The 23,502-nt window shown below is 39.1% G+C and overlaps 1 protein-coding gene across 2 annotated transcripts; it reads left to right on the top strand.

Annotated features, from left to right (window-relative positions):
* The first annotated feature begins 3,802 nt into the window (after positions 1-3,802).
* Positions 3,803-4,366, top strand: LOC122756110 (keratin-associated protein 4-12-like). 2 transcript variants are annotated; one of them, XM_044005228.1, is made up of 2 exons: positions 3,803-3,901; positions 4,043-4,366. In XM_044005228.1, the coding sequence occupies exons 1-2, from the start codon at positions 3,803-3,805 to the stop codon at positions 4,364-4,366; spliced, it is 423 nt and encodes a 140-aa protein (XP_043861163.1). The 2 variants fall into 2 exon arrangements, with proteins under 2 accessions (XP_043861163.1, XP_043861161.1); XM_044005226.1 differs by having other exon boundaries at positions 3,803-4,366.
* Positions 4,367-23,502: the final 19,136 nt, after the last annotated feature.

The raw sequence follows: 23,502 nt of genomic DNA, 5'->3' as shown, positions 1-23,502 counted from the left end.
GCCAGAAGGTGGAAAGCATTTGTTATACCATCTTTTCACTGTAGATGAACAAGAAATAACTTCTCCATACTATAACAACTCTTTCTCCTCCTTCCACATACTTCATGGGTGTAGGGTTGGTGAATTGATCAAACTACTCTAATCCTAATTTATGGAAGCTGCTTCCTGTGAACTTGGAATCACATGACACAAAGGCTGCTCATCCCATATGACACACACACAGCAACTTGTGATCAGAAAGAAACCACCATTCCTCACCAAACTGCTGCAGTTACAGGTAGTCTCTGCTTTTGTAGTGGTGAAATACTAAACTTCAGGGCTGGGAGCTTGCAAGTAGACTAAACTGTGATTGAGATAGTAAGTAATAGGATCTATCCTAGATTGCAACCCTTACTATCCCCCTCTCAGCTTAAGTACAGTTACATTTTAGGGCAGGAGTGGTAGCTCACAGTTGGTAAACTAAAGATAAATATATGTTTTTGAGAGTTTCTTTACCCTTCCTCCAGCAGCAGCTCCAGGATCTAAGCTCAAAGCACCTTATTCTAATATAATCACAGGATTCTCCCAATTAAACTTCATTGCTTTTAAATGAAATATCTGGGGCAGCTGGTGGTGAAGTGGATAAAGCACCAGCCCTGGATTCAGGAGGACTTGAGTTCAAATCTGGCTGCAGACATTTGACACTTACTAGCTGTGTGACCCTGGGCAAGTCACTTAACTCTCATTGCCTTGCTAAAAAAAAAAAAAAAAGTAAATAAATAAATAAATGAAATGTCATTGGGGCTGTTTTCTGGCAATGGAAAGTCTAAAACAAGATTTTTCCTGTTCTCCTTTTTCCTTTTCATTCAAGAAGCTGAACAATGATTGTGGTGAGTTACTGGAATGTGATTTATTTTCTATTTCATTTGAGTTTTATATTAAAATTTTCAATGTAAGAAATGTAGTGTTTGATAAGCAGAGGAGCACCACATACCACCAGAACTGGAAGGGTCATCAAAGGTCATCTAATACAAACTCTGTAATGTATATCTAAGGTCCAGAGAGGGGACATGATTTACCCAAAGTCCCACTGCTAGTGACAATGTTATCTTAGGAGGACTTTGGGATACAAAAGAGGCCTAAGAGAACTATGAGTAGAAATACCGGAGCCTCATGATTAGATAAAAGTGCATATGCAGAAGGATCATTTTCTGGTATGTTTCCACCAGTTTCCACTTATTTAGATCTATGCCTTTTGCTTGAAACCCGGTTGAAATGTGCTTTATCCTTAACAATACCACTGACAAAGAGGGATTCATTATCACTCCATTTCTGAGTTCTGGGCATTTACTCTGGCCCTCCTGCATTCCTGGAATGCTCTCCCTCCTCATCTCTGGCTTCCTTCAGGTCTCAAACAAAATCCTCTCTTCTATAGGACACCTTTCCCATCCCCCCCCCTTTTTTTTTTAGTGAGGCAATTGGGGTTAAGTGACTTTCCCAGGGTCACACAGCTGGTAAGTGTTAAGTGTCTGAGGTCGGATCAGGGCCAGTGCTCTATCCACTGTGTCACCTAGCTGCCCCTCCCATCCCCTCTTAATTCCAGTTTCCCCTTCCCTTTAATTACTTCCTATTTATCCAACATAGCTTCTTTAATTGCTTGTTGTCTCCCATACTGGATTGTGAACTCTTTGAGGGTGGTGTCAGTCTTTTGCTTCCTTTTTATTGTATTTCAGTGCTGAGCACAGAGCCTGGAACATATTAGGTGCTTAATAAATATTTATTTACTTGCTGATTATCAAGTCAGGAAACAGATGGAAGCCCAAATCAGCTCCTTAGGTTAATAATCAAAGGAAAGCTGATGGGATGAATTAGAATTTTATCTGTTGTCCATGATTTGAAGTGAATTTTGCTAAAGGGGAATTGGTCTTCAAGAGAAGCTACATTATGGTGAGTTTTAGGAAGAACCAATTTTTTCTCTTTGAGGATATATGACATTAGGAGAAGACATGTATATCATTGCATGATACCAAAAGGAGATAATATGGGGGCTTCTTGACAGAAAATATAGACTCTTTTCATGTATGTAAATACTTGTGAAACTTGCTTCCCTGACAGGTATAAGAATTAAGTACAGGGGCATCTAGGTGGTGCAATGGATTAAGCCCTAGATTCAGGAGGACCTGAGTTCAAATCTTGCCTCACACATTTGACACTCACTATCTGTGTGACCATGGGCAAGTCACTTAATCCTCATTGCCCCATTAAAAAAAATCTAAACCGAATTAAGTACAATTCTTCCCAGAGTATTGCCTTTGCATGTGTCTAACTGGCTCTGAAAGAAGCTTGGGTTTCCAGTTTTCCATAATGAGCAAATGGATAGTAAAACAATGTGGCAGGCAATAAATGAAAAAAAGTGAACTGATGTGAATATTAAATTACAATAAAAATGGTTAGTCTACAACACATATATTTTAAAACCACACAATGGAAACTGACTTGGTCCATGCTCTTTTGCTTCTATATATAAGTTGGAGGAAAAGCATAAGTCCATACCATATGAGGATAAGTTGAAGCAATCTGTTTTTCCCCTTTTAGCTGCCGTATTACACTGCTCACTCATACTGAGTCTATAATTCACAAAAAGCCCTCTATTTGACTCAGAGTCTTGAAGGAGAGCATCAATCTTTCAAATATGGACTCCAGAGTATAGTATCTTCTATTAGGAATTTATATTTAGAGTAGACAGGATATGGAAAGTAGTCTAGTGTAACCCCTTATTTTACAGTGAAGAATTTGATACATAAAGAGGTCTTAAGATCACAGGTTAAGAGGAGAAAGGGACCTTTTACCACCAATTCCAGATCCCTTCATCATAAAAATGAAGCAATGGAGGCACAGAGGGGCACAGAAACTTGTCCAGAGTCATGCAATGTAGAAGAGTCTATGATAGGTTTCAGCTTAGGTCTTCATGATTCCAAGTACAGTATACCAACTTGCCTCTTCTGTGAAGTGACTTGAGTAAAATCAAATAGGTAGTAAATGAAAGTAATGAAAGTATTACAAACTGATTCCAGGTCCTCTGAAATGTTGCTGCATATAAATACAATGCTCCCAGGGAATCAGTGGAGTTGACCTCAAAGCTCTCAGATGGATGCTAATAACACAAGAGTCACTGTAATGCAAGAAGTTCCATAAAGGAAGAAATCTGCAGGTACTTTAAAAATGGAGACTTTCTGAAAGTTTTCAACATAATGTGTTTGGGCTATTCTAAATGCCTCATTTCTTCAGTTCTTCTACCTGTTAGCTCACACTTAATACCACAGTGTTCCTCATTGCTAAGTGATTATTTTTCTTCTTTTCCTGCAATTTCATTCTATCTTTCTGAAATAATTTGTTTTTTTTGGGGGCACCAAAAGTGATCTTTTTCCCAGGATGACCATCTTCCAAGTAGAGTGTAGATGTAACACCTAGACACATGGAAGGCTCAATGGCTTGCTTTCACATGATTCATGACAGTTGCCTCCAAAGTTGAGGAAGAAGCATAATGGATAAAATTAAATGAGTAGTTTGGATAACTGATACTGTGTGAATAAAGGAAATGCTTTTGCCATTTATTTGAAAAAAAAAAACACAGAAAAATACTACTACCTCGTTTAGAGCATTATTTTTTCCATCTTACTAAACAATAACAAGGAAGTAAGCTCTTACTGGTGATGGTCATTATTCAGGACGGTATATAAGATGGCCCTGGAGGCAGGAGACTTTCAAACTCAAATCACTCCCTCACCTGGAAACAAACCCAGAAGCTCAACCCCAAAACACCATGGTCAGTTCCTGTTGTGGCTCCACCTGCTGTGGCCAGAGTTGTGGCTCTGGTTGCTGTGCCCCCTGTTGCTGTCGGACTGCCTGCTGCTTCCGGCCAGCCTGCTACCAGTGCGTCTATTGTAGGACCAACTGTTACAAGCCCACCTGCATTGTGTCCACCTGTTGCCGCCCCACCTGCTGCCAACCTTGCTGCCAGCCCTGCTGCCCCTCCAGCTGTTGTGGGTCCAGCTGCTGCCAGCCCTGCTGCCGCCCCAGCTGCTGTGTGTCCAGCTGCTGCCAGCCCTGCTGCCCCTCCAGCTGCTGTGGGTCCAGCTGCTGCCAGCCCTGCTGCCCCTCCAGCTGCTGTGGGTCCAGCTGCTGCCAGCCCTGCTGCCGCCCCAGCTGCTGTGTGTCCAGCTGCTGCCAGCCCTGCTGCCGCCCCAGCTGCTGTATTTCTAGCTGCTGCCAGCCCTGCTGCCGCCCCAGCTGCTGTATTTCTAGCTGCTGCCAGCCTTGCTGCCGCCCCACCTGCTGCAGAACCACCTGCTGCCGCCCAACCTGCTGTGGCTCCTCCTGCTGCTGAGTGTTGAACTTTGCCCACACATGCCTACCCTCACCAGTCTCCCCAAGAAAATCAAGAATTCCTTTCCTTGTATTCATCAATATGAAAAAACCTCATTGAAGAACTGAGTCCCATCATCCCAATTTGGAAACCTCAACCCCAGTTGCTTTTCTAGCTTCTGGTCTCCATCACAACTATCTCCTCTGTCGGTCTCTTTTCTCCTCATAGGAATCAATATGAAATTTATTCAGAATTTTTCTGACTGGAAACTTACAAAATGCATCAAATTTCATGACTTTATTCTTGGAATCCAAATACAAATAAAAAAATGAATATCATTACCCTCTATTTGAAAGGTTTCCTCTTGTGTTTACTCAAAATTAACTATCTCCAATGATGTCATACTCTTCTCCAAATTTCTTCTTACAGTGATTTCCTTGTCTTTTTGTCTTTTTCCTAATAAAAAATACCCTGGCATAGAAAAAGAAAGTTTCAGTCATCTTTCCTTCTTACATATTTTTCCTCATTTCCTTGGCAAATAAGTTGTTCACAAGATTAAAAAAAAAATCCTATTAACTGTAACCTAATACTGCCTGAGTAAGACATTAACATGAGAGACATTAGGACATTTATTACTGGAAAAAGGCATAACTGTTTTGAAATCTGACATATACTAGCTGTGTGAACCTGGGCAAGACACTAAACTACTCAGTGCTCCTCGCAACTATAGGGCTTTATACATTTAAGTCATAGATGAATTTCTAAGCTGTATCATCAGTGGAAAATCACAGGTCTTGCAAAAAAAATCATTAAATTAGCAAAAATTTGAAGTTTCTTAATGAATGAAACAACTCTTTACTTAACATCCATTCTGTCCAGGAAAAAAAATAATCTGGTAGGTAGTCTGAGGAAATCATATTGATGTGTATAGATAGAAAAATGTAAGCAGAAGCATACTCACATTTTATTCCAAGACAGTTTCAGAATTAATAATGATCACTGACAATAACTATTACCTGAGAGCAATATAAGGCACATAATTGCACATACACACACACACCAGTAGTACCAAGGAATAAACATCTACTAAATCATTATTCTTCATTTCCTTTCTGGAACCCCACCTGTGAGAAAATCTTGCCTACCCAATAATACAGCACACATATTTTCAGTCAGTCATTCAGTTAACAGTGCTTACTGTGTGCTAAGCACTGTGTTAAGCCTTGAACATACAAATAAAAAAATGAAAAATGAAACTACCCAGGTCTTTAAAGAGATTATATTCTCACGGAGTATACAAGATGTAAATAATTAGGCATATATAAGACATTCAAAGTAAATGGAAGTTAATATGAGAGGGGAAAACACTGGGTAGGGTGAGATGATAAAGACAACATGTAGAAGAAAATTGAGCTGAACCTTGATAGAAACCAGGAAAGATAAGAGGCAGAAGTAAAGAGGGAGTGAATTTTAGGCGTATGGGAAAATCAGATGTTGGTGTGAGATGGACTGTCATATTTGAGAAACTATACGTAGGCCAAAGTAGCTAGATTACATAATATGTAGAGATGAGTAAAGTATAAATAGACTGGAAAAGTGAAAAGAGGTTGTGGTAAAAACAAACGAAAAAAAGCTTTCAATGCCAGATAAACTCATATGGGATTCTAGAAGTAATAGGAAGGTACCAAGGTACCTGAACTATTTCATTAATGTGGTTAACATAGTTCCATCTAGCTTTTAGAAAATTTACTTTTAGGTGAAGCCAAGATGGCAGAGAGGAATCAGCAAGCTGCCTGAGCTCTCCTCCTGTTCCCTCAAAAAGAACATTAAATCAAGCCTCTGGATGGATTCTGAAACTACAGAACCTGCAAAGAGACATAGAGACACAGTCTTCCAACCAGAGATAATTTAGAAGACTTTAGGAAAGGTCGGTCTGACTCAGGAAAAAGGGAGGTGCTGCTCAGAGCAGCAGCCCAGCGCCGAAGGGGTCAGGGCAAGTCAGCAGGAAGCTGCGGGCCACAGCCAACAACTGAGGCCCCTGGATCCTGGCTCAAAAATCTGGTGGCCCAGCAGGACAGTGGAAAAACCTACCTGCACCAGCCGAGAGGGCAAGTTGCCAGCTGGAGGGCCACAAACAGTATAGGTGTGACTAGGCCCACTGATCCTAGGGGGCTCAGACAGGCAGACAGGAAGTGCCGGGCAGGGGAACTGCACACACCATATAGGCCTCAGTGTGTAAAAAGCCGGTGACACAGCACTTACACCTCAGCACAAGAAGCTCAAAACAGGGACCCTGGTGCCCCCAGAGCAGACCTCAACTTAAAAAATAAATAAATAAGCTGCAATAATGAGTAAGAAGCAAAAAAGAGCCCTCTCCACTGAGAGCTTCTGTATCAATAGAGAAGAAGCAAACACAAACTCAGATGAGGACAATACCCTCAAATTGCCTATATGTGAAGCCTCATGAGGGAAGGTGAATTGGTCTCAAGAACAAAAAGCTTTCCTGGAAGAGCTCAAAAAGCATTTTAAAAATCAATTGAGAGAAATGAAAGCAACACAAGAAAATTATGAAAAAAGAATCAGCAACTTGGAAAAGGAAGCACAAAGATTGACTGCAGAAAACAATTCCTTAAAAAATTCATTTGGCCAAATGGAAAAAAAAGGTGATTAATTTCACTGAAGAAAACAATGCCTTAAAAAATTCATTTGGCCAAATGGAAAAAAAGGTGCATAATCTCATTGAAGAAAACAATACCTTAAAAAATTCATCTGACCAAATGGAAAAAAAAGGTGCATAATCTCACTGAAGAAAACAATGCCTTAAAAATTAGAATTGGACAGTTGGAAGATAAGGAATCTATGAGACACCAGGAATCAGTCAAGCAGAATCAAAAGAATGAAAAAATAGAAGAAAATGTGAAATACCTCATTGGAAAGACAACTGATCTAGAAAACAGATCCAGGAGAGACAATTTGAGAATCATTGGACTGCCTGAAAGCCATTATCAGAAAAATAATCTAGACACCATATTCCAGGAAATTATTAAGGAGAACTGCCCTGTTATCATAGAATCAGAGGATAAAATCATCATTGAAAGAATCCATCAATCACCTCCTGAAAGAGACCCCAAAAGGAAAACTCCAAGGAATATTGTAGCCAAATTCCAGAATGATCAAGTGAAGGAGAAAATACTCCAAGCAGCCAGAAAGAAGAAATTTAAATATCATGGAGCCACAGTCAGGACTGCTCAGGACCTGGCAGCTTCAACATTAAAGGACCGCAAGGCTTGGAATATGATATTCTGGAAGGCAAAGGAGCTTGGATTGCAGCCAAGAATCTATTACCCAGCAAAAATGTGCATTATCTTTCAGGGGAAAAGATGGACATTCAATGACATCGGGGACTTTCAATGTTTCTTGATGAAAAGACCTGAACTGAACAGAAAATTTGATCTTAACATACAAGACTCAAGAGAAGTTTAAAAAAGGTAAACAGAGGGAAAAAATAGTTACTCAATTAGGTTAAACTGTTTACATCCCTACACGGGAAGACAATACTCATAACTCTTAAGAAATATAAATGTATTTGGGCAGAGAGAAGGACTTTACACAGAGGGTATAAATATAAATTGTCTTTGATGTGATGATACCAAGAAAATTGAGGGGTTAAAAAGGGAGTCTATGGGGATGAGAGGAAAGGGGAGGTGGAATGGGGTGAATTACATCATATAAAGAGGTGAAAAAAACTGTTACAATAGAGGGAAAGAAAGGAGGGGTGAACATTGTTTCAACCCTACTCTCATTAGATTTGATTCAAAGAGGGGATAACATATACATTCATTGGGATAAAGAAACTTAGCTCATGCTTAAGGGAAATAAAAGGGGAAGGGAAAGGGGGGACTGATAGAAGGGAGGACAAAAGGAAGGGGGAAAGGGGGAAAGAAAAGGGAGGGGGTGATAAAAAGGGAGGGCAGATTGGGGGTAAATAGAATGGAGGGGAATAGACAGTAATAGACAGTTATGTGAATGTGAATAGGATGAACTCTGCTATAAAATGGAAATGAATTGCAGAGTGGATTAAAAACCAGAATCCTACAATATGCTGTTTACAAGAAACACATTTGAAGCAGAGAGATACACACAGAGTAAAAGTAAAAGACTGGAGCAGAATATATTATGCTTCAGCTAAAGTAAAAAAAGCAGGGATAGTAATCCTTATCTCAGACAAAGCACAGGCAAAAATAGATCTCATTAAAAGAGATAAGGAAGGAAACTACATCTTGCTAAAAGGTACTATAGAGAATGAAGTAATATCAATATTAAATATGAATGTTCTAAGTGGTTTAGCATCCAAATTCTTAGAGGAGAAGTTAAATGAGTTACAAGAGGCATAGACAGTAATACTATACTAGTGGGGGATCTGAATCTCCCCCTCTCAGAATTAGATAAATCTAGTCGAAAAATAAATAAGAAAGAAGTGAAAGAGGTGAATAGATTACTAGAAAAGTTCGACATGATAGATGTCTGGAGAAAATTGAATGGGGATAGAAAGGAATGTACCTCTTTCTCAGCAGTACATGGCACATTTTCAAAAATTGACCATGTATTAGGGCACAAAAACATCATAGTCAAATGTAGAAAGGCAGAAATAGTAAATGCATCCTTCTCAGATCATGATGCAATAAAAATTACATGTAAGAAAGAGCCATGGAAAAGTAGAATGAAAATCAATTGGAAAATAAATAATTTCATTCTAAAGAATGAATGGGGGGTAGCTAGGTGGCACAGTGGATAGAGCACCAGTCAGGAGTACCTGGGTTCAAATCCGGCCTCAGACACTTAACACTTACTAGCTATGTGACCCTGGGCAAGTCACTTAACCCCAATTGCCTCACTAAAAAAAAAAAAAAAGAACGAATGGGTCAAACAACAAATCATAGAAACAATCAATAACTATATCCAAGACAATGGCAATAATGAGACAACATACCGAAATCTATGGGATGCAGCCAAAGCAGTGCTTAGGTGGAAAATTTATAGCTCTAAATGTTTACATGAATAAAAAAGAGAAAGAATAGATTAATGAATTGGGCATGAAACTTAAAAAGCTAGAAAAAAATAAATTAGAAATCCCCAATTAGATACTAAACTAGAGATCCTGAAAATTAAAGGAGAAATTAATAAGATTGAAAGCAAGAAAACTATAGAAATAATCAATAAAACTAAGAGTTGGGTTTTATGAAAAAAATAATAAAATAGATAAAATATTGGTTAATTTGATTAAGAAAAAGAACAAAGAAAACCAAATTACCAGTATCAAAAATGAAAACAGTGATGTTACCACCATTGAAGTGGAAATTAAATCAATAATTAGGAATTATTTTGCCCAACTGTATGCCAATAAATTTGACAATCTAAATGAAATGGATGAATATTTACAAAAATACAAACTGACCAGGTTAACTGAAGAGGAAACAGAATCCTTAAATAAGCCCATATTAGAAAAAGAAATTGAACAAGCCATTAATGAACTCCCTAAGAAAAAATCCCCAGGGCCAGATGGGTTTACAGGTGAATTTTACCAATATTATACAAATTATTTGGAAAAATAGCTGAAGAAGGAGTTCTACCAAATTCGTTTTATGATACAAATATGGTGGTGATAGCAAAACCAGGCAAAGCAAAAACAGAGAAAGAAAATTATAGATCAATTTCCCTAATGAATATTGATGCTAAAATCTTAAATAAGATATTAGCAAGGAGATTATAGCAAGTGATCACCAGGATAATACACTGTGACTGGGTGAGATTTATACCAGGAATGCAGGGGTTGGTTCAACATTAGGAAAACCATCCACATAATCAACCACATCAATAAGAAAACTAACCAAAATCATATGATTATCTCAATAGATGCAGAGAATGCTTTTGACAAAGTACAGCACCCAGTCCTAATAAAAACACTAGAGAGCTTAGGAATAGGTGGAGCTTTCCTTAAAATAATAAACAGTAGCTACCTAAAACCATCAGCAAGCATTATATGCAATGGAGATAAATTAGAGGCCTTCCTAATAAGATCAGGGGTGAACCAGGGATGCCCATTATCACCCCTATTATTTAATATTGTACTGGAAATGTTATCTTTAGCAATCAGAGAAGAAAAAGAAATTAAAGGAATTAGAATAGGCAAGGAGAAAACAAAACTATCACTCTTTGCAGATGATATGATGGTATACTTAAAGAATCCTAGAGAATCAACTCAAAAATTACTTGAAACAGTCAACAACTTTAGCAAAGTAGCAGGATATTAAATAAATCCACACAAATCATCAGCATTTTTATACATGACCAGCAAAGTCCATCTTCTCCTCCCCTCCATATTCTTTTTTCTTGTTTCTTTCATATGAACTACATCTCCCCAGCTCACCTCTCCCCTTCCCCCTCCCCCAGTCTATTCCTCCTACCTCTCAACCCAATTTTAAAGATGTCATCATAGGTTAGCTAGGTGGTACAGTGGACAAAGCACCAGCCCTGGCCCCAGGAGGCCCCAAGCCCAATTCCAACCCCAGATATAAAACACCCCCACCCTATTTGCCCCACAAAGAACAAAACATAAATGCTTTACAGATATCTTCTCTTCATATTCAGTTCATACCTGCATCTTCTGTGAATTCCTTACCGAGAAAGTTCTTATGTGAAGATGTTCTGCATAACTACACAATTATGACATATCGAATTGCTTGATTTCATAGGGACGGTTGAGGAGGGAGGTAGGAAGAAAAACTTAGAACACAGAATTAGTTCAAAGACCTTAATCTTATCAGAGTGGGCTCAAGGAGGGAATAACATTCACACCCAATTGAGAGGAGTAATCTAACTCTACAGGAAAGCAGGAGGGGAAGAGGATAAGGAGGGAAGGATGAAAGAAGGGAGGTTGGAGCGGGAGAGGGGGCAGTCAGAAGTAAAACACTTTTGTGGAGGAATAGGCTAAAAGAAGATAGAAAATAGAGTAAATATGGGAAGGGAATAGGATGGAGGGAAATAGTTATGATGATTGATTATAATGGCAAAATTTATGGTACCTACTTTGCTGGGCTATTGTGAAAAAAATTATTTGTCAAGTTTAAGGTACTATATAAAAGTTATGATGAACAGGATGCTGTCAGAAAAGCCTGGAAAGACCTACATGAACTCAAGCAGAGTGAAATGTACTGTATACAAAATAACAGCAATAGTGTAAGATGATCTGCTAGGAAGCATGTGGTTGTTTTCAGCAAGGCAATGATCCAATATAACCCTGAAGGACTTATGAAAATTGCAACCCATCTACAGAGAAAGAACTGATGGTATCTGAAAACAGATTGAAATACATTTAAAAATTTTTTTTCCTTGACAATTCCTCAATCTGAAGTTTTGTTTTTTAGCAGTTTTCTTTTACAACCTAGCTAATGTGGGGATGTTTTCCATGATTATTCATGTATAATCTATATTGAATTGCTTGAGTTCTTGGGGGTGGGGGTGGGAAGGGAGGGAGGAAGAGAAGTTGGAACACAAAGTTTTAAAAATTGGTGCCAAAATTTGTTTTTACATATATTTTGGAAAATAAAATTCTAAACATCAAAAAAAGAGAAAGTGAAAAGAGAGCAAGTGTAATTATCTATTATAAATTGACTTTTCCTTCTTTAATTTTTAAAATATTTGATTGTTAACTTTTTTTAAAAAAATCAAGTTCTAATTTTGCTCTCTCCCTTCAGTCCCTCCTTCATATATTGAGAAGGTAAGCAATACCATAACCATTATATATGTGAAATCATGCAAAACATATTTCCATATTAACCTATATTGGAAATAAAAGCCAGAAAAAATACAGTGACAAATTTACACATCAGTTTGCACTCAGTATTTAACAGTTTTCTCTCTGGAGATGGATAACAATTTCATCATGAGTCTTTCCAAGTTGTCTTAGATCATTATATTGATCAAAGTAGCTAAGTGTCTCACATTTGACAAATCTTATAATATTGCTGTTACTATGGACAATGATCTCCTAGTTGTAATCACTTCACTTTGTATCAGGTCATAGAGGTATTCCCAGGGTTTTCTCAAACCATACCCTTTGTCATTTCTTACAGCACAATAGTTCTACATTACAATCATGTACCACAACTTGTTCACCCATTCCCCAACCGATAGGCATCTCCTCAGTTAAGAATTCTTTGCCACCACAAAAAAGCTGCTATAAATATTTTTACATATGTATCCTTTTCATTTTCCTTTGATCTCTTTGGAATAGTGGTATTTGCTGACAAAAAGGGTATGTACAGTTTTATAGACCTTTAGGCATAGTCACAAATTCTGTAGAATGACTTTGATTTATTGTTTCTTAATGTCTCATAGAGTCATTCACTTCCCCTTGCCCAATTCTAATTTATAAGTATTTTCCCCAGTGAATTTTGTGCCTCCTTTTTCATTTGGCTTTTTCACTTTTTTAATGTGTTAATTTCTTCAATTTTTTTGTGCTTCTTTTACCAAGTTGTTAAATCTCTCTCCATAATTTTCTTATATCACTTTCGCTTCTTTTCCTAATTTTCCCTCTACCATGTTTACCTCTATTTTTAACACTTCCAGGAATTATTTTTGGGCTTGTTTCCTGTAATCTCTTTCTGACCAGTTGACCAACTCCCTTATGGTTTCTGGGTTGAGAATTCCCAAAGTTGTTGCAGCTATTATTGCATCCTACTCCAAAGCCCGCCTTCATGATGCTGCCACATGTGAGCCAGGCTGGACAGTACACTGGTATCACAAACTTTTCCTGTGGACTTCCCAAGTTGTCGTAGGCTGGAAAAATGTCTCACCATGCCTTTTATTGGTTCTGCCATTCCAGAATTTGATTTGAGGTATTATTTTAAGGTTGTTTAGAGGATAAAGTTGAGAGTTTGACGGGGTTGCTATCTGCCATGTTGGTGGTTTGTCCCCTGTAGATGGCCTTTTTCTTTCTTTCTTTCTTTCTTTCTTTCTTTCTTTCTTTCTTTCTTTCTTTCTTTCTTTCTTTCTTTCTTTCTTTCTTTCTTTCTTTCTTTCTTTCTTTCTTTCTTTCTTTCTTCCTTTCTTTCTTTTGAGTGAACCTTTATTATTAACAAGGCAGGAGTTGGGATTGAAGGTGTCAACATGAAAAGAAAAAAAAGACAACCTAGAAAGTCCATCCTTATTGAAAATGCACCCTGCAAATCCCACACTTTGACACCCCAAGACCAAGATATCCATTTTCAACAAAATACCAGAGTCCCCATGAGGCTGAGGATTTAAAATTTGCCCCAAACTAGGAAAACCTGTTAAATTTGCCCTGGTGCTTCTACCCATGCCATTCATATCCCAGAAATGGAACTGTGCAGCTTTCAGTACCTTTTCAGAACCTGAAAAGATTAATAATACATGAAATTTTCAATTAGTTTACTTTAAAATCAGAAGTTCCCCAGTAGATATGTAAGATATGGGCCCATGGAATTGCATGATGGGATAAAAAAGCCCACCGTTGCACAAAGAACCATAAAAAAGAACCATCATGTAAACAAAGCAACAGCTAGAATTACTCATTGGAAATGGGTCCCAATGGAAAGATTAACTTTTCATATTCATGAAGTCAGTGCCAATATAACGAAGATGCATTTCAGCTATATATTTACTATGTAATTATGCAGGGGAAAACTTCTCTAGAGGGTTCTTAACACTGCATAACAGAATAGATGGCCTTTTTCAAGGAGTTCAGCTACAAAGAGCAGAAGAGATACAGGAAGACAGTTAGCAGGGATGGAAATGAGGATTCTTAAAGGACAGGAGAAACAAAGGCATGCTTGTGGACAGTAGGGAATGAGACAGGAAGACATAGAAAGTAAGTGATAGAATGGAAATAAGTGATAAATTATTGATAGAGACAAGGATGGAACTGAATTTCTTTTTTTCTTTTTCTTTTTAGTCAGTCAAAGAGCATTTATTAAGTGTCTGCTATGTGTTAGGCACTGTGCGAAGTACAAGGCATACAAAAAGAGGCAAAAGACAGTCCCTGCCTTCAAGGAGCTAATAATTCGGCCAACCTCATTTGTGTCAGAAGCTAGATCTGAGACCAGGTCATGTGAAAAGAGCACTGAATTTAGAGTTAGAAGTCCTATATTCAAATCCCACTATTGTTGCTTACTACTTAGGGCAGCTACATGGGGCAGTGGATAGAGTGCTGGGCCTAGAGTCAGGAAGCCCCATCTTTCTGAGTTCAAATCTGGTCTCAGACGCTTCCTAGTTGTGTCACTCTAGGTAAGTCACTTAACAGTATGCCTCAGTTTCCTCATCTGTAAAATGAGCTGGAGAAGAACATGGCAAACCACTTCAAGTATCTTTGCCAAGAAAACCCCAAATGGAATCACAGAGAGTTAGATGTGACTGAATAGCAACAGTCTGAGAGCTTACTACCAATGTGACCTTGGGCAAGTTATTTTACCCATCTTGGTTTCAGTCTCTTTTATCTGTTAAATGAAGGGACTGGAGCAGGTAATCTCTAAGATATCTTCCAGCTTTATATTTAATAAGATTATTTCTTTGTTCCTACTGTAAATCATTGTAGACTATTGTGACTTTTTTGTTCTTTTATCTATTTTACATATTTTTCTAGCATTCTACTTCTCTAGCAACTGTTTCTTCTTCATGCTATGAGTTCAGATATGCCTGTATCAAGCCCTTGTTTCTACCTTCATACCCTTTCTAATTTGCTGGTTCTGATCATCCATGGGCTTAAAAAACAAATAATAAATTGGATTTTAAGCCACAAAGAGCTGACATCAAGTCCTGGCTCTGACATACCCTGCTTGTGTGACTCTGGGCAAATCACATAACCTTTCAATTCTCTCTCTCTCTCTCTCTCTCTCTCTCTCTCTCTCTCTCTCTCTCTCTCTCTCTCTCCCCCCCCCCCCCAGGGCAATGAGGGCTAAGTGACTTACCCAGGGTCACACACCTAGTAAGTGCCAAGTGTCTGAGGCCAGATCTGAGCTCAGGTCCTCCTGAATCCAGTGCTGGCACTTTATCCACTATGCCACCTAGCTGCCCCTCTAGGCAATTTGTTAAGAAAACTTGCATTGGTAGAGAGGGTATCTTCACTTGGGAGTTCCCTTTACCAATGAAATCACAGGCCTATTTCCTATCACATCTGACCCCTTTTCTTTACTCATAAAGCCATCACCTCAGTTCAGACCCTAACCACCTCTCACCCTGACTCTTGCAATGACCTCCTAATTGATTTTCCATCCTTAAATATTTCCCCACGCCAGTCCATCCTCCACACAGCTACCAAAGTGATTTTCCTGAAGCACCACTCTGATCTTTCACTCTCTTTCCCATTAAACCCAATTAGTTCCCTATTGCCTCTGGAATAAAACAGAAATTCACCTCTTTGACTCTTAAAGTCCTAGACTACTGGGCCTGCAACTGTCTTTTTTTTTTTTTAGCAACAAACATTTATTTTATTTTTTCCAGTTACATGTAAGGGTAGTTTTCAACATTCATTTTCATAAGATTTAGAGTTCCAAATTTTTCTCCCTCCCTCCCTCCCTTACCTCCCCCCTCCACAAGATCTCAACCAGGTTATAGATGTACAATGCACAAGTGTTCTTTTTATCAGTTCTTTCTATGGGGGTGAATAGTAAGCTTCCTCATTAGTTTCTTGGGATTGTCTTGGATCATTGCATTGCTGAGAGGAGTTAAGTCATTCACAATTGCTCATTGAACAATGCTGCTGTCACTATGCACAATGTCCTCCCAGCTCTGCTCACTTCACTATACATCAATGTTCATTAGTCTTTCCAGGTTTTTCAGGGATCATCCTATTTGTCATTTTCTGTAGCACAAGACCATTCCACTACAATCATATAGCACAGCTTTTTCCATCATTCCTCATTTGATGGACATACCCTTGATTCTCCATTCTTAGCCTCCACCAAGAGTTGCTATAAATATTTTTTGTACAATTTTTCCCCTTTTTCTCTTTTTCATGATTACTATTGTTAACTGTTTCCCTTCCATCCTATTCCTTTCCCCATGATATTTAATCTATTATCCATCTTCTTTCATCCTATCCCTCTTCAAAAGGGATTTGCTTCTTTCTGTCCCATCCCCCACTCTGCCCTTACTTCTTTTGCCCCTCTCTCTTTATCTCCTTCCCCTCCTATTTTCCTGCCAGGTTAGAGAGATTATTCCACCCAATTGAGTGTGTACATTATTCCCTCCTTGAGCCAATTCTAATGAGATTGAGGTCTTTAATCCAATTCTGATGAGTGTTAGGATCATTCACTGCCCAGATTAAATAGATTACTCCACCCAGTTGGGTGTGTGTGTTAGTCCCCCTCCCCCCCCCCCCCCAGGCAGCTCTGATGAGTTTAAAGTCCTTGAGCCTTTTCTGATAAGTGTAAAATTTATTTACTGCCTTGCTCCTCTCCCATCTCTTCCCCCACTCCATAAGCCTTTTCCTATTTCTTTCATGTAGGATTTCACCTCTGCCCTTCCCCCTCCCCAAGTTAATTCCCTTCACCCCTCAATTTGACCCTAAAGATGTCATCACCTGGCTAAGTGACACAGTGGACAAAATATTACCCCTGGACCCAAGGGGATCCCAGCCTAAACCCGGCCTTAGACACAAGACAGTCACCCACTGTATGACCCCAGGTATGTCTCCCAGCTCCAGTTTTTTATGGGTCTTGTATTTGGAAGTCAAATTTGCCCTTCAGTTCAGGTCTTTTAATCACAAATATCTGAAAGTCTTCTTTTTCATTAAAGTCCCATTTTTACTGCTGAAAGATAATGCTGTGTTTTGCTGGGTAGGTGATTCTTGGTTGTAATCCCATTTCCTTTGCCCTCTGGAATGTCATATTCCATGCCCTCCAGTCCTTTAATGTAGAAGCTGCTAGATCTTGTGCTATCCTGACTGGGGCTCCACAGTACTTGAATTCTTTCTTTTTGTGAGCTTGCAATATTTTCTCCTTGACCTGAGAGCTCTGGAATTTGGCTATAATGTTCCTAGAAGTTTTCCTTTTGGGATCTTTTTCTGGAGGTGATAGGTGGATTCTTTCAATTTCTACTTTAGCTTCTTCTTCTAGAATTTCAGGGCAATTTTTCCTGAGGATATCTTGGAAGATGGTGTCTAAGCTCTTTCCTTGATCATGGTTTTCAGGTAGATCAATAATTTTCAAATTATCTCTCCTGGACCTATTTTCTAGGTCAGCAGTTTTTCCCAGAAGATATATCACATTGCCCTCTATTTTTTTTATTCATTTGGATTTGCTTTATTGTGTCTTGGTTTCTCATAAAGTCACTGGCTTCCATTTGTTCAATCCTCATTCTTAGGCAATTATTTTCATCAGAGATCTTTTGTACCTCCTTTTCCATCTGGCCAATTTGACTTTTCAAGCTGTTGACTTTTTTTCTCATGTCTTTCTTGCATCCCCTCATTTCTCTTTCCATTCTCTACCTCTCTAACTTTATTTTCAAAGTCCTTTTTGAGCACCTCTATGGCCTGAGACCAATTCATATTTTTCTTGGAAGCTTTAGATATAGGGGCCCTGATGTTGACATCTTCCTCTAAGGGTGCCCCTTGGTCTTCCTTGTTACTGAAGAAACTTTTTATGGTCCTCACCTTTCTCTGTCTGCTCATCTTGCCTTTCTTTTATGTGACTTTTAGCTCCTTAAAGTGGGGCACTGTTTCCAGGCTGCAGTATCCCAAGCTTAAGAAGTCCCAGTGGTATGATTTAAAGAGGATCAGGTCCTTCACTCACCTGGCCTGTTTCCTGGTCTATAGATGAACCCAGACCAACTTGCTAATCAACCAGCTTTGTTTGTTTGATTGTTAGCTCTGATGAGCCTGTGCCCCTCCCCAACCTGCTCAAGTCTACCTCCTGGTTCTCAGCAGGGGTGAAAAATCCAAGTTCTGCCTCAGCACCAGCATAGACCCCTGTAGTCTCCCTCCTGCCCAGGGCTCAGCCCTCTCAGCAGACTGTGAGCTTAGTTCTAGACAACACTGGCACTTCAGCTGATTCAGAGGCTCTGGGGGTCTCCTTCTATGGTGAGGCCTTCCTGGGACTGGATCTGTGTCAGGGTGACTGTGGGGTTGGGCTCAACTCCTGTATCAGCACAGCAGCTCCCTCCTTCTGACCTTCCAAGCCGTTCTTGGTTAAAAAATGATTTCAGCAATTCTTCTGTGAGTTTTGCTGCTCCGGGCGTTTTCCTATGGCATTATTTGGATATTTTTTGGAGTGATTGTCTCATGAGTTCGAGAGCTCACTGCCTTTCCCCCACCATATTGACTCCACCCACCAGAAATCCCAGAACTGGATTTCTTGAACATGTAGTAATGTTAGCCTCGATAGGGATTAAGGATAACTCATTACCTGAGACAGGGATGAAGGAAGAGATAGCAGAAGAAGGTATCTGAGTGACAGGAAATGAGGAAGAGAAGAGTAAGCTCATGGAAGTGATTTCATCTTTTTTTCTGTAAAATTTGAGTCCATGATCTCATCTTTGAGGGTAGGGTGAGAGAGAGTCACAGAAAATTTGAAAAGGGATGAAAATGTTTGGAAAAGCCACTAAAAAGAGTGGGATAGTGAGTTAATGAGGTGGGTATAGTAAGATTTCTTAGGATCAATGAAGGCCTAGTTGAAGTTGTATAAGATGAATTCGTCATGGACCCAGTCAGTCTATGTACATATTTTTCTCCACCTTCATTCAGCAGCATGCATGTAGGAGTTATGCTGGTAAATGGTGAGAATGATCTAAAGCTGAGTCATGGCAGGATACAATTGATGATGTGATAAAGGTGTAGTTATTCAAGAGAGAAGGACAGGGTAGAATGATTCAAATGCATTTTTTTTTAAACCAGAGCTTGGGAACATAGCTACTAAATACCACATTTTAATAGCAACTCCAACTCAGCCTGACTTTGCTATTCTTCTAAGTGCAATTTTATTGAGTTTATGGAAGTTAATGGGAAAGGAATTTGTCATCTCGCCTAAATGGGGCTATTCCTGCCTCCATTTCTGAGGATGCCAATTCTCTTTGTCTTCATAATGATTTTTAAAAAATCTCTCTGAATGGCAGAGGAATTATACCAAGGAGCCTTATCTCAATTCAATTCATCTCAATACCTGTGCTAGGTACTGCCAATACAAAGGAAAAAGATGAAAACAATTCCTGCCCTGTAGGAGTTTATGCTTTACCTGGAGCAAAAGAACAACAACAACAACAACAAAGAAACAGATAAATCTAATCAAAATATAGAAAGTAAATAAAAATATGTGTATGTATGTATGTATGTATGTATGTATGTATGTATATGTCCTAAATATAGGGATTATGAAAGGCATCTTGTAGAAGGTGACTTGGAACTAAGCTTTGAATGGAACTAGGGATTTCAAGAGGTGAATATTAAGAGGGAGAACACTCCAGGAATATGAGGCAGTTGGGAAATATGTTTCTCTCTTTCCCAGAAACTTAGAATTCATTTTTTAAAAATTTAGACTTCTTTTTTTAGATCTCTTCTTTCTCTCTCTCTCTCTCTCCCCTACCTTTTTTCTTTCTTCCTTTCCTTTGCTTCCTTCCTTCTCTCTCTCCTTCCTTCTTTCCCTTCCTTCTTTTCTTCCCTCCTTCCTTCCTTCATTGTTTTTATATGCTAGATGAACTATGGGCCAGGTGAAAAATATAGTCAGTTGTGGTATAATGGTTGTTTTTATTTTTTTAGTTTTTCGTGAGGCAATTGGGGTTAAGTGACTTGCTCAGGGTCACACAGCTAGTTAAGTGTTAAGTGTCTGAGGTTGGATTTGAACTCAGATTCTCCTGACTCCAGGGCTGGTGCTCCATCCACTCCGCCACCTAGTTGTTTTTAAAATGTGAATTTGCTTCAACTAGATTGATATGTTTGGGAACAATATGACCATAGTTTGAATTTCACATTTGCTTATGTACAATCTCATCACTGAGAAATAGTGAAAACAGGGAAAATTGCATCACTTAACAGTAACTGACAAGCTTCAACCCACTTCCACAGGCAAACTTCAGATTTATTTTCAAGGTATAATGCCATATTTTTTTGTATATCTTCTGTTGCAGAGGGATCTATAAGGAGAGGAGGGCTGGTGAACCCTCATGCAATCCACCTTCCCCCCACACCCCCTGAAATATGTCCCTGACATTTTGATCTAGCTTTGACTTTACCATATCAGTATGTAGTCTGAGTATCAGCACATGACAATGGACACTGCTACTATTTAATCTATTGACCTAACTTAAAATTAACCCCAAATTATGCTACCACTTTTAGTAGTTTTCTATCATTTTTTTTACAGGCAATGGGGGTTAAGTGACTTGCCCAGGGTCACACAGCTAGTAAGTGTCAAGTGTCTGAGGCCAGATTTGAACTCAGGTCCTCCTGAATCCAGAGCTGATGCTTTAATCACTGCACCATCTAGCTGCCCCCCTCTATCATTTTTTTAATAAGTCACTGAAGAAGTTTTTCCAGTGTTGCGGCTCTAGCTACATTTCTGTTATAAAATTTGTGGGGTTTCTTGCATGATTTTGAAAGTTCAATGACTTACTTTCCTCAAGATAAGAAGACAAACCAGTCAAGGGAAGAATAGGAAGCTTATGAAGTGATACCAATGATCTTTAGTACTTTGCATGCTCATGTAGTACTAGTCTCACCAAGCCCCAGATTCGAGGCAGTGAGCACAAAGTCACAATGTCCCTGATTGGGATAGAATAGCTGAGCCTAGCATGGGGGCCTCTCCCTGCAGTGACTCTGGCCCAAAATACTCACACTGCTGAAAGAAGAAAAGGTCTTGGGAAGCAAAGGAGGGGAATGTTGGGAGAAACACTCCCAAGAGCAAAGGATAGTGTTGGGTGGGTTGAAAACTAGCTTGTGCAGTGAGAGGAAGGTAACTGAAATCTCAGCTGGGACCCATCCAACACTAAACTTTTTCAGGACAGGGATCTCTGGGGCTTCAGTGGCTCTGCTTTAACACCCCAAGAAGCAACAGACATAGCATCTGCTCAACCACATGGAGGAAAGAAGGAGAAAAGAGCTAGGTAGGATAAAAACATATTGCTTTGTGATAAGAACTAGACCAAGGGTAGGGAACTGCTAGTCTGAAGATTAGAAATGTCCCAGCACTTCTGCTGACCATCTCCAACTTTGCAAGAAACAGTGAACATCAGGCTCTGACAAGTCACAGGATAGAAAGGACTAGTGTGGAAGGGGAAATGGGAGATGGTGGTTAAAAACAAGCCTGAACACCTGGTTGCATCAGGCCTGAGGGAAAAGTGGAAACTAAGCTGGAATTGATCCTACTCTCAGAATGTCTCAAAGAGAAACAACATTCTTAAAGGAAGAAATGAGGAATTACTTTAGACCTGTAATTAGAGCTCTCAATGAAAAACAAAAACAAAAACAACAAAAACCAGAGCCTTCAATAAAGAATTATGAAGCATGACTAGCACATGAGGAAAACTTGAATTCCTGATGGACCATGATCATTAAAGGAGTAAAGGAGAGACAGCAGATTTGAACACAAAATACTGAAGTGGAGAAGCATTTATCAGAAGAGAAACTAGAGACAAAAATGTTCAAGGGAGAGCAACTAGGTGGCACAGTGGATAAAGCACTGGCCTTGGATTCAGGAGGACCTGAGTTGTCAGACATTTGACACTCACCATCTGTGTGACCTTGGGCAAGTCACTTAACCCTCATTGCCCCAGAAAAAATTTTTTTAAATGTTCAAGGGAAGCATGATTTATCTACAAGCTTAAGACAGGAATGTGCAGAGATCACTTAAAGATCACGTGTCTCCCAGGAGAACATGACAAAGCATGAAGAGTCATCAGACTAGGATGCATGCAAACAATGCATTTGCAATGGAAATGGAGACATAAAACCTAAAGAGAAGAGAGGAACATTGAGGAGAGAAATTTACAGTGTCAGAAAGTACAGAGAAGCCACAAGAAATGAGGATTAATTTAAAAAGTCATCATCTTTGCCTATGTAGAGAGAATTGGTAACTAGGGAAATAGTTTTGACTAAATGATGTGATCAGAAGTATGGGGGCAAAGAATTTTTTTTTTAAATGAGAAGAATAGAAGTGGAAGCATTGATTACAGAAGATTTTCTCAAGGAGTTTTACTGCCAGAGGGAGGAGAAAAATAAAATGATGGACAAATTAAGGGAGGGATTTTTAAAAATAGTGATATATATATATATATTTAGAAGCAGGAGAGCACACATCAGAGAACAAGATATTGAAAATAAGGGAGAGGGGAAGCTAGGTGGTGCAGTGGATAGAGCACAGGCCCTGGAGTCAGGAGTACCTGAGTTCAAATCCAGCTTTCAACACTTAACACTTACTAGCTGTGTGACCCTGGGCAAGTCACTTAACCCCAATTTCCTCACTAAAATAAATAAATAAAACTGGAAAAACAAAAGAAAAGAAAAGAAGGGAGGGGGCAATCTGATAAAGAGGGTGGGATCACTTGTGCAGTGTTGCTTTTTCCTCTTTCCTTGTAGGGGAAAACAAAAGCTCGAAGAAAGATACTAGGTGTTTGAGGACACTAATTCCCAGGAATGGGATTTAACATTCAGTAGAGGATTAAAAAATATGATAGGTTGAGAGACTATTAGATGGAAATGTAGTACAGTCCCTGTGCCTTCCCTATTCCCTAGGTGCATTTTATTTTCTTCAAACAGAATGCAAGGGGGAAGCTAGGAGATGCAGTGGATAAAGCACTAGCCCTGGATTCAGGAGGATCTGAGTTCAAATCTGCCCTCAGACACTTGACATTAGCTGTGTGACTCTGGGCAAGTCACTTAACCCTCATTGCCCTACAGAAAACAAAAAAACAAAAAAACCCCAAATAGAATGCAAGATGCTTAAAGACATATACAATTGAGTGTATTTGTAGATAAGTGCTTGGTTAGTCACTGTATGTTGTATTCAATTACTGCTTCCAGAATGAATGAACCAAAAGGGGAAAATGGAAGAAACTTTTAAAAAGTAAATGAAAGAATCCATACTCTTAAAAGTAAAAAAAAGGAGACATTATAAAACTTCATAAAGTTTTTCCAGAGTTGGAGGCCATGCAGG

The sequence above is a fragment of the Dromiciops gliroides genome, chromosome 4 (assembly GCF_019393635.1).
Source record: "Dromiciops gliroides isolate mDroGli1 chromosome 4, mDroGli1.pri, whole genome shotgun sequence".
Classification (NCBI taxonomy): Eukaryota; Metazoa; Chordata; class Mammalia; order Microbiotheria; family Microbiotheriidae; genus Dromiciops; species Dromiciops gliroides.
This window is presented reverse-complemented; position numbering and strand designations above follow the sequence as displayed.

Excerpts from the sequence above, each read along its gene's own strand:
- LOC122756110 (XM_044005226.1), top strand. The coding sequence starts at position 3,803 with ATGGTCAGTTCCTGTTGTGGCTCCACCTGCTGTGGCCAGAGTTGTGGC.